At 27.6% G+C, this 12,485-nt stretch overlaps 1 protein-coding gene across 2 annotated transcripts in view; it reads left to right on the forward strand.

Moving 5' to 3' along the window:
* The window catches only part of LOC100212650 (proton-coupled amino acid transporter 1), a 42,388-nt gene that overhangs the window by 1,534 nt on the left and 28,369 nt on the right, over positions 1-12,485 (forward strand). For both annotated transcript variants that reach the window (XM_065813816.1, XM_065813817.1), the window contains exons 2-5: positions 2,417-2,495; positions 2,588-2,672; positions 8,031-8,210; positions 8,392-8,475. In XM_065813816.1, the coding sequence (XP_065669888.1) occupies positions 2,417-2,495; positions 2,588-2,672; positions 8,031-8,210; positions 8,392-8,475 (428 nt within the window). The remainder of the gene's footprint in view (positions 1-2,416; positions 2,496-2,587; positions 2,673-8,030; positions 8,211-8,391; positions 8,476-12,485) is intronic.

Genomic DNA, 12,485 nt, shown 5'->3' on the forward strand with positions numbered 1-12,485 from the left:
GTCCTGGAAGACCCAGCATTTCAAATGAAAGAAATGAATGTTCACTTATTCGCATAGTGAAAAAAAAAAATAGAAAGTTATCATCTACTGATCTCAGTCGAAAATGGCAGGAAGCTTCTGGTGTTGTTGCTAGTGCTCAAACAATTAGAAGAGTACTACAAAAACATAATTACATGTGGCGAGCTGCTTGCAAAAAACCCTGTCTATCAAAAAAACATCAGAAAGCAAGGAAAAACTGGTGCTTAGCTCATAAAATTTGGTCTAAGAGCATGTGGCACAACGTTCTTTTCAGCGATGAAATGAACATTGAGGTTGGTTCAAGAAAAAACCGAGTAATGCTGAGAAGAATGCCACATGAAAGAATGCGCCCAGATTGTTCTATGTATAGAAAAAACAAGGTAGTGACAGTATAGGCATCTGGGCCTGCATGAACTATGAAGGTGTCGGTTGCTTCAAACTATTTGATGGCAGGCTTAATTCTCAAAGATATTTAGACATATTGGATAATTATTTGATGCCTTCTATTGATATTTTCCAAAAAGACACGGGAATTATCTTCCAACAAGATAACGCTCCATGTCATACTGCTAAGATTTGCAAGCAATGGTTTGAAGAAAACAACATTAAAGTCATGTCTTGGCCTGCCAATAGTCCAGATCTCAATTGCATAGAGAATTTGTGGTCTTGGTTAAAAAAAAAAAATTTAAAACACAAAAAATAAAAAAAAATAAAAATTAATATTTTGTTGACAATCCTTTAGCTTTTAAGCATTCATTATTCCATTTTGGCATGGAATTCACTGAATTCTTCATAATATCTTTTGAAACATTATTTAGTAATTTTGTTACTTCTTCTTTCAGCTGGTCCAGATCTTTTATTTCAATTTTACCAAGATTGTGGTCTACACAATCTTGGTAAAATTGAAATAAAAGATCTGGACCAGCTGTGGTCTACACAATCTTGGTAAAATTGAAATAAAAGATCTGGACCAGCTGAAAGAAGAAGTAACAAAATTACTAAATAATGTTCCAAAAGATATTACTAAGAATTTAGTGAATTCCATGCCAAAATGGAATAATGAATGCTTAAAAGCTAAAGGATTGTCAACAAAATATTAATTTAGTTTTTTTTTTAATTTTTTGTGTATTATAATTTTTTTTTGTTCTTATAGTTAGTTAATTTTGTTGATGCGGTTTGTTTATTTTGGCCACATTTTTTTTTTGATACATATGAACACTTGTTTTCATTTCAGTATTTCAGTTTTTAATTTATTATTACTTTATAATAAATTTATATATAGTAATTATTTGATTTATTTGAATTAAAAAAAATTGAAGAAAAAATCTCTTTTAATTTTTAAAATATTTAATTTCAAACTTATATTCATACTACAATAACATGATGGAATGTTATTAATGGCCAATACTGTATGTACCAATTATTTATCAAAAATATGTAATTCAGTTTTAGGTTAGACTGATGTATTTTGGATAAGTACAAAGTTCTGTGGATGACATCTGTGGGCTTTGAGAAAGATTTTAGGAGTACCAAAAGAGGTGAATGGTGAGCTTTGAGATATTTAAGTGTTAAAATGGATTAGAATAGGATACCAGGGTAATAATAAGGTGTGTCTGGATCATGTTTAGAGAATTATTAAAAGTTAAAAGAAAGTAATACATCACATGCATTTAGAGTGTTATGATGTTTAGTGTGAAGCATGAGTGATGACTGTTGATGATGTATAGCAACTGGAATAAACTGTTGCATGACTCTAAAAGATAAGAAAAAAATTGATGTACAGAGATTAAAAATTGTGACTGTGATCTGATGGGTGCATCAGGAAAGGTTAGGATGGTTTGGCATGTAAAGCTTTTATATGAATATGATTAGATATTAGTATGTAGGAGAAAAAGGTTTAAGAACATGAAGAGATTGTGTTATAGATAACGTGAAAAAACTTCAGTTAAGAAAAAATAAAACACTCAAGATTAAGATGATGATGATAATGGCTCAACAAAAGAATTAAAAACAAGATAGAAACCGTGTTGTGTAATGCACGCAAAACTTTTTAAAAAAGACTCAAGAAGATAATGTGATAATGAATTGATATTGATGATGATGATGATGATGATGATGATGATGATGATGATGATGATGATGATGATGATGATGATGATGATGATGATGATGATGATGATGATGATGATGATGATGATGATGATGATGATGATGATGATGATGATGATGATGATGATGATGATGATGATGATGATGGTATGGATACACACTCACACACATACACATATATATATTCTCAGTGTTTTTTTCAACTCTTTTATTTTGTTATGCATCATAATATATAAATAAAATATATAATAAAAATATATACTATTTTAAGTATATTTATTTAATACAGATGGCTCTTCCGTCACTTAGTCCCATACAGATTATGGGTACTAAAGAGCCATTGATCATCAGTCATAATGAAAATGATGGTAAGTTTTTATAAAGATTCTTTTTTTCAGTAAATATATCTCAAATATGCATGTATAACTATTGCCTAAAATGAAAATTTTAAACATAATAGATCTTGAAGTCTCTGTTAAGTTAGAACAATATTTAAGAAGATCATCTTCATCTGGAAAACAAAATACCGATGAATGTGGAACAACGTGAGTTTTAATACTTTTTTTTCAAGACACTAAAAAAAATTCTAAGTGATGCACTACTTCAGTTTATTTATTATTATTATTATTATTATTATTATTATTATTATTATTATTATTATTATTATACATGATTATGTATTTTCTAATAACTTAGTTTCATAAAAAAAGCTACTTTTGAGTTATATATATTTATAGATTGCTGAATTAATTTTTATATTAAGGTGTGTTTGGTCATGGAAATTAAAAACAGGAATTCTGAATTTATGTGTCTAAATTTAAAAACTATTGATTAACAAAATTCTTAAGAAAAATTTAACAATAAGAGTCAGAAGCAAAATAAAATTTTTATTTGAGGAAATAGATGTAAGGGAAATATTAGGTAGATGTTAAATTAAGGATGTTTCAAACATAAGTATGTTAAGACTCATCAAGAAAATATTTTATTAAAAGTAGAAATAATTTATATAGAAAATTGTTATTGTTTTAAATAAACTTTTTTTAAACCCGCAAAGGATTATGATTCTTTTATTTGATCATTTTATGATCTCAGGATCATTTGGGATCACTTTTAAGCCAAAGAGTAAATATTATAAATGTTTATACTATAAATATCTGTAAACAACAAAAAAAAATTTCATATATTTATTTATTTAATATATTTTTTATATATCATTATTTTAATTTGTGAGGTGTTTTTGTGTATTTAAAAAAAAAAAATTAACATTTTTTCTTTTTTAAATAGAAAAAATAATTTAAGTTTCAAATGCAGTGTATAACCAATTTTCTATTTTTTTTTTACTTTAAATTTTTAACCAAGTTTTAGCTTTTTTTTTTTACTTAGCTATTTTAACTTTTAATTTTTTTTAACGAATTCACTCCTAGCATCATTTAAGTAACAAAAAAAAAGTTAAAGAGCAAGTAGTTGACAGAAGACTTAAAAAACTGTAGACTGTATGATTTATAAAAATACAAAGCCTGAAGAGAATTCCAAAGCATCGATGGACTAGGAAAAAAGCTAGATTAATAAAATTTTTTAACACACTAAGGAGCAGATTTAGAAGGAAAAAAAAAAGAATGCATGCTGAATAACAAGTAACATGTGATTGATTTTTGGTTAAAAGAACAATAGACAGATATAATAATGGGACAATGATAGTGTTTGTAGAAAAGAGGAAGAGATTTAAACAAACAACAATGGGGTAGAGGCTCAAACTTGAAAGCCAGTGCAGGTCCAACTTTATTTATAATATCTTTTGGACATCGGCTAGAAGAGAAAAGACATCAATTGTGACAACAATTTCATACAGGGACGAGTAAAAGATTTATAGATGTATAGAATGGATTTAGCGAGCAAAAAAATACTTTTTGTCAAGACAGGAGTTTAAAGTTATGTCATCTGCAAATAGGGTCACTTTAAATGTAAGTTTGTCAGGAAGATAATTAATATAGATGAGAACAATACATCACTAAGAATGGAATCTTGTGGCAACCCAGATGTTACTGAAAATAAAGAAGAGTTTTGTCCTTTAAGGACAACTTTAATGCTTTCTGTTAGAAAATAATGATTCAATGAGTTTAAAAACTTTTTTAGATACACCATTTGAAGGAAACTTATAGAGAAGTCCATGATGTTAGACTTTATTGAAAGCTTCTTATGCCAAGAGCAGTAGCCCTTGTCTTGCTACCTCTGTCTAATGCGTGATATAACTTAACATGCTTAAAAAAATCTTAACAAAAAGCCATGTTAATTGTTAGCAAGCTGATAGAGTGAAGATGAGGTATTTGGAGTTTGTTAATTAAAGCTTCAAAGACCTTGTTAATGCAGAAAAACTGATTGGACAGTTGGATTTAAAGTGTTTTCCAGAGTTTTTCAAGATTAGAACTACAGGTACAAAAAAAATAATCAATTTTTAAATATCTTAGAGAGTATTAAATAGAGTTCTGGAGAACACAAAACAAAACAAAAGAAAAAAAACACATAAAAGAACAGTCATTCAAACTTAATTTTGTAACAAATTATTTGATATATTGCGTATGCCCAGGTCAAACATACAACTATTGAATTCTTTACAAATCAAAAAAGAATAGCTATCTGCTTTGAGATTTGAAGATGAAACAGCTGAATTCAAGTTAGTCTTGCAAAAAGCAAGTAGGTCTGGTGAATTTTGCAATATGTAGGATTCAACAGCTAAAGTGTTACTTTAAAGGCCTCGCATGTTTGTAAAAAAAAGATTGAAACAATAAGTGGTGAAAATAGTTTTTTATGTGTAATATTTTTAGATACTATAGCCATGTTTTAGGTTAAGAGCTATCAGAAAACTTTACTGCCAGTAGGCCTAGAACCATTAAACTTTGTTTTAGAGCATTAGAAAATAGCAGAAAGAGTTGCATAGCTATTAAAAAAAGACGCATGCAAAAGCCCATGAGTATAATCAAAAAGATTTATTAGGCTAATGTATATGCAATTTCCTTCATCTATTAGACTGGTGTAGTTATAAACACTAGTTTACATTTATACCAGCCTAATAAATGAAAGCTATGTTGTAACTATGTTATAGCCGAAAAGGTCCAATCACCCGATATATATAGCAAAAAAGTTTTTTTTAAACTAAATAGTGTATGCATTTATTACTAGAAAACATTTAATTAATAAAAAAAAACATGCATTAACATAAAAGAGTCACAGGATATATTAAAAAACAACATATTTTAATACTTTGTCTGGCTTCTACTAACTTTTTGAAAAACCTTTATTCTTCGCAACATTAATCCAACCAGTGACTCACAATATACAAGCATTCTTTTATGACACCATGCTTTCATTATGGTTTTTCCCAGATCTACTAGTACAGATTAGTTTTATTTAGAAACTTTTGCTTTCAATTTTACGCAACAGTTTTTGTTGGGTAAAATTGGCATTGTGTGGCTTGCCTGACCAGTGGACAAGAACATTAGTTTCAGTTTCTTAGAGCTATGTCTTGACAATTTTTGTTGATGGCAAGTTGCTACATTATTCATGGATGTATCAATTAAATTCGAAAAAATATATTTTATTTGAAACCAATTTGACACATTTTTTTCAAATTTTGAATAATTTCTGAAATGACAGTTTCATCTTGTTGTAAAATGGTGTAAACCAACCAGCACATATGTTGGAAGTGGTTCCACCCATATCATTATTGCTAGACATTACTTAGCAGAAGCTGCAACATACCAGTAATTAAAGCATAAATTTGGTGGTAGATAAACATTGACTTTGTATGCTGCAAACTGCATAATTCATGCTTTGTCTGAGAATATGACACATTACCACACTGACCATACTAATAGTCCAATTCTAGTGGTTTTTTTTTTAATATGAGGTGTCTAGATTATTTTTTTGGATAAGATGTAGCATTTTCAAACTGTGCAAATGCTAACATTTACATTAGTAGACATTTCAATAAGAATTTATTTTTGGAGTGGTAATTTTAGGTCTTCCAGAGGAACTTTTTAGATTAATGCCATCTGTTGACTTTTGGGCTAAATGATATCATGAACAGTTGTCTTAGACATCTTTAAACATGCAAGCAGTCAAGAAGTGATTTTTTAGCCATATTTTAGCCATAGTTTTAATTGTAGTTACTAAATGTTTAAAATACCTTTACAATAAATCTTATAAACAGCCTATTATTTACAACATAAATATTTTTTAAAAACCTGAGTATTTACAACAATTATTTATTAAAAATATTTTTTACAATTTAAATATTCTTGAATGAAATAATTTAAATAAAATGTTCTTTTTTATAGTTTATGTCTGTGGAGATGTGCAGTTGTTAGACTAACTAAAAATTATTCAAGTTATTTTTTTATATTATATTCTATACTTTATTTTAAAAATTTTAAAAATATGTAGGGGGAAAGGCTCGCTTAGCCCTTCCCCTTCCCTCTCTCCTACTCTGTTTTCTTGATCAATGAAAAATTGATATCCCAAAATAAACTCTGGTTTGTCATTGAACAGTTTCTACAATATTTAAATTAATTTTTACAGTTCACTTAGAGTTTCATCTGCGTATTGTCTAATATGTTGTCAGATGTTGAACATCCTTGATAGGTTTTTGGTATGGTTAGATCTACCTTAATGATTTGTTCCAGAAATACTAGGGGTTGACTAACTAAAAGAAAAAAATGGTGTTGAAACTAGACAAGACCAGGAATTATCTGTATGAATGCCATCCAGATAATTCCTCGTCTTGCCTAGTTTAGCAATTTTAGGATTTTTTCCAAAGTTGAGGAGGTCATAATTTTTTTCTAATTTAACACAAGTTAATAAAAACCACTTTTTAAAGAGAGAACTATCCATAAAATAGTTCTAGAAAAAACAAGACACTTGTTGGAAGTGAGAAAAAAGTTATACAGCTGTAAAGTAGTCTTTTCTGACCATTTGTAAATCGAGGGGGGCCACTGTATCATGTTTCTAAGGCTATAATTTCTGAACCGTTGTACTTGGAAGTCTGAAATTTCAAATTTAACCTATCTACATAATGCACATAACAATATGTAAAAATCAGGAAAATCAGAGATGGTGACCCACAGATGATTAGTTGAAATATAATGATTTGACCCTGAAGCTAATCTGTACAAACGATTTCTACTTAATGGCAGAGATAGAAATTTTCAATAGCTAAATTAAAATTTAGCTGTTGGAAAGATGGAGTGGAATCAAAAGAGCACAGATGAACATGAATAAGATGAATGTAAAATAAGACGCAATTTAAAATTGAAAACGTAGGTCTTATGTCTGGCTCTGATGTGCTAGCCCATAAGCGCAAGGAGTGAGTGTGTTTAGCTTTCTATTCACCCGGTTTGAAAGTGAACAAAAACATAACGAGACCATACAAGACGACCAAACGGTACCTACTAATGCACTACGCCGTCACACCTGTAGACATCAACAGTCTCTAAAATCAGTATATCAAATATTTGTTCTTTATCATATACTTTTGTTCATATATTGTTGACCTTATCCTTGTATATTTATTCAGATTTGTGTTATAATGTGTGAGTGAGACCACATTATTGTGAGAAGCATAACAGCGCAAAAATTTTCCTCAAAAACATGTATTAGTGTTTTTATAAAAATGTATTCTTGGCTGAAATCTATTGAACTATACTACTAGATAAGTTTAGACATATCACGATCTCATGAGGTTTTTTGTTTCTATCTAGTTTTCTTGATCTGACGTTGCTAAGTTAGTTTGTTGTGGTTTGTGTAGAATTAAAAAATGTGTTGTTTTATTAAATTTAAGGATAAACTTATGTCATTACAAATAATTTATATTTGCCAATAATTTATTATTGCAATTCTTTTATATATAGGAACTTGCAGACGATGGTTCATATTTTTAAAGGAAATGTTGGCACAGGAATTTTAAGTTTACCGGCTGCCATCAAACAAGCTGGTATTATTGTGGGTCCACTGGGACTTATTCTATTTGCAATAATAACTGTTCATTGTATGCATTTGCTAGTGCGCTGTTCACATCATTTCTGCAAAAAGTAAGTTTTTTTTTAAGGCTATAATAATCTAATATTTTGAAATCTAGGTTTACATACTTTTAATAAATTTTTTTTGATAGTGTTGGGGTGGTTTTGGTTTTGTTACTTGTGGCCTTGGCTTTGTTATCAAGGCTGATAATTTTTGTTTAAGTTCACATTAAGGTTTTAACTTATGTTTTAGACTTAATATTCAAGCTCTTTCTTATGGTGAAGTGGCCGAGGAATGTTGCAGACCATATTTTAGAAATAAATGCAGAATAGCTAAGTAATCACTCGTTAATATACTAAATTTTTAAATTTATATTATATAAAAAAGTTACATGTTTTGATCAAATAAAATGATAAATAAAAAAGTATGAGCTTACTTGTTCTTACTTGACTCTAAATAAACAGCACTACTTGTTGTTTTTAGCTTTTTAATAAACTATTTTTTTTTTTTTGTTATGACACATAAGATATAAAAAAAGTATGTACAAAAGTCTAATAAAAGTTCTCTTTTAGAATAACTTTAAAAAAAAATTATAAAAAAAAAAGTTATTAATCTTGCAAGTGTTTGCCATCAAAATTTTTGGGGGTTATCAAAGTTACCGTTTGTACAATCTTGAAATTCATTTTTTCAGTTAATACCTGACTGGTTTATATTTGATAAACATCTTAACATCTGTTACTGATTTAGGTTTGTGCAATGAGGCTAAACTAGACCAAAATACATATTTACTTTTTACTGTAATGTTTTTGAATAAAATTGAACTAACTGTTTGATTATACACACGTTGATGTATTCTTGGTTGATATTTCATTTAGTTGATTTTAACTTTACTATTACATTTAGTTGAAAAACAAAAACTTTTGCTTTATTATTTATTTTATATTTTTTAATTTTTTTTAATACAATATAATAAATATAGTAAATCTTTTGGTGTCAAAAGTTTTGGTAATCATTTAAATAATACCAATCATTACCAGATAAGAACAAATTTCTAATTGCAGCTTTTGTTATCAACAATAAAGTTGGAGTTTTAAATTTTTTGTAATTATTACCTACATTTTTAGCAATGGCATTGTAATTTGTTATATGTAGCATTGGTTGCTACAAACAAACTTTTTTTGAGACTTGAGACTTTTTTGAAGCTTTTTTTAGGGAACACTTTACTTAGTGATTCATTTTTTAGTATTTGAGTTCTTTTCAGTGGGGTTTTATTTAGACGTATTTGTCCATTTCTTATTTATTTCTCAAATGGTTTTTCTGGCTCTTTCTGAAATTAGAATTGTGTCATAATATTTTAGTTAAAAAACTATGACCAGCCATAAAAAAAAACCCTTGAAAAATTAGCTCAGCCATACTTCATTTTGCTTATGATGAGTTTATCTCTAATTTCTGGTTTCATTTTGATTGCTTTTGGTTTTATTTTAATTGCTGCCAAGAGATATTTCAAAGACAAAAATCATTTCTTGTGGCAACTATGTATGTAACAGTAATAATTTCCCATGAAACAAATAAATAGTAGAAATAATCTTATTAAACTAAGAAATATGCTTTTCTTACATGGAAGAATAGAGGTTGAGCCAAATATAAAAAAAGCTGACTCAAGCATTTAAACCTACAAAAAATATGAGTAGTATTGTACGTACAGAAAAACACTTTAAAGGATTAAACCAAATATTTATTTAAGATTGAGAAAAGTGTGCCTTGAAATGTTTGAAACTATGTGCATGATGGTATATAGAGGTTATTCATAGGTATGTACCAAAAACTATGTGGATGATGGTATAAAGAGGTTATTCATAGATGATGTAGGGCCCTGCGAATCTTTGAGACTCAAATCGAATTCGCAAATCTATATAGGATTCGAAATTCAATTTTGAATCTTTTTTAATTCGAATCCTTTCAAATCGAATCCTTACAATAATTTGAAAAGAAACATTTGACGGTGCAATTCTGCATTATAAATGTACACATATTTGACATCCAATCACTTTACGTTGAGTTAAATCAATTTAAGTAAGAATGTAAGCCGTGTATGCCTAGTTATAGTGGTGTTAGTGCTGTTACCCCTTGATGTGACTTGACACAGAGATTTCAAGAGAGTTTATAAAATTATAGATTTCTTTAAGCGCTAAAGTGAATAAGTGAATAGACTTTTTAAGATAAAGAAAACTTTTTTTAATAATTAGTTACCCAAGTATTAAAGTGTTTACATTTGTATTTTGAAATATTAAACTTTTTTGATAATTAGCTAAAATATCTAAGAAAATGTCACCAAAGAGAACTTAGATAATAGAAATAAAAAAAGCCTTTCTCAGAATGAAAGTCTTTTTTGGTATTTAGTTATCTGTTTGTATTATTATTTTTTTAATTATATAATAAGATAATTTTTGGGGAGAATGTTTTTTTTAAATTGTTTTTTTTAACTTTGTTGTGTTGTGATACATTTGTTCTGTACAGTAAGTTTCACAAACTGTCTTTAATTCCACACAGTGTTTTAGTATATATTTATATTCTGGAATAAGTACTAATTTTTTTAATGCAGTTTTTATTTATTTAGTTGTGTAAAACAATTAATTAAATAAAAATATATAAAATAAGATTCTTGTAGGTAAAAGTTTTTTGTTGCAAGTTTTGATCATTTTATTTTCATTAAAACTTTTATTTTTATAATAGTTGTATACTAGCTTTGATTGTTTAAAAATACAGTCAAATTTTATTTTATAAACCAGGGCTGATGTTGGTTGTTATTGTGAGCTTATTTTGTTATGAGTTGTAATTGTATAGAGATGTGGTTATGTTTTTTTATCTTTTAATACATGTGTGTTAAATGTTTATTCTTTTAAAATTTGGTCTTTGTCTTTGTTTTTTTTTGCTGTTGTTATATTTTGTTATCTTTCTGAAATATAGTAACCTTTAAATATATGTGTGTTAAATGCACAATAAATTATTCTTTATAAATTTATTCTTTGTATTTGGAAAATTATACTTTAAAATTTGTTTTTTGTAGTAGTACCATATACTTGCTATAACTGTTTCAAATTTTTATACGTATTTGTTGTTATTTATTTTTTGTCTTGCTTGGGATACAGGGATGCAGGGGCCTTTGAATAGGTGTGTGTCATGTGTTTGAATAGGTGTGTGTTATCGTCTAAATACACAACAAATTATTCTTTATATTTTTAGATTTATTTATTATTAAATTTATTCTTTGCATTTAAAAAATTATACTTTATAATATGTTTATTTTAGTAGTAACATATTTAAAAATACTTTCTATATCTGTTTAAAACTTTTGTACCTTTGTTATATATATTGTTAAATATAAATTGTTGTTATTTATATTTATCTTGTTGGAATACAGGGGCTTTATACATACACATTTTGTAAAACATATAAATGTTTGTGAATAGTGCTGTCAATGTAATACTTTTTTAATCATACTTTCAAGTTCTGTTCAGCATTTGATCAATTCATTATCAACGGTTTATAAAATATGTTTGTATATTTTCAATCTTACAAGCTGTATTTAGTTAAATTAAAAAAGTAAATTATTAAGGGCATCAAATATTTTTATAAACTAATTCTAAACAACAAATTTGTTTAAATATATCACATGTTGTTCATTGTTATACTTTGCACGTACAAGTTACATTTCAATAGAACTTAACACTTCAATTGAATTTATTTCTACGTTGTTACTTAATTATGTCTAATTGCTCATTTCCTCAATTATTTTAGCAACTTTGTGGTTTGTAATAAATATTATATTTATTTTTTACTAAGGGGTTTTTCTTTATGCTTTTCTTCCCATATTTGATTTTTTTCATCATGTAATATGACTTTTTTTCAACTATGCAAGTTACTTTTTTTGTTTTTGGGTTTTTAATGTCTGCAACAATCTTCTCTGTGTTTTCTTTACTTTAAGTCAGATTTTATATTTGATGTTTATATTTGTTATTTTTAACAAAATGTGGTTTATTAATTGCAGTTAATAAATAATAGTAATACTGTCTGTCCTGTCTGTTGTATTAGTCATGGCTACATTACTTGCTTGATATTTTGGAAAGAATTAAAATAATAGAAGCTTTAAGTGTCTAAACTGTTCTTCAGTTTTTAAAATTCAAAAAATGGGAACAACAAGTCACTTATGGAAACATTTAAATGACAAGCATAAAACTATTTATTTACAATTGATTGAAGAGAAAAATGTAAAAAAGGCTGAAAAACAGCCAGCCAGTGAACAAGTTATTGTGCTGGGCAAAGTGAAAAAAGTGAGACAACGTGAA

The sequence above is a fragment of the Hydra vulgaris genome, chromosome 12, assembly GCF_038396675.1.
Source record: "Hydra vulgaris chromosome 12, alternate assembly HydraT2T_AEP".
Taxonomy (NCBI): Eukaryota; Metazoa; Cnidaria; class Hydrozoa; order Anthoathecata; family Hydridae; genus Hydra; species Hydra vulgaris.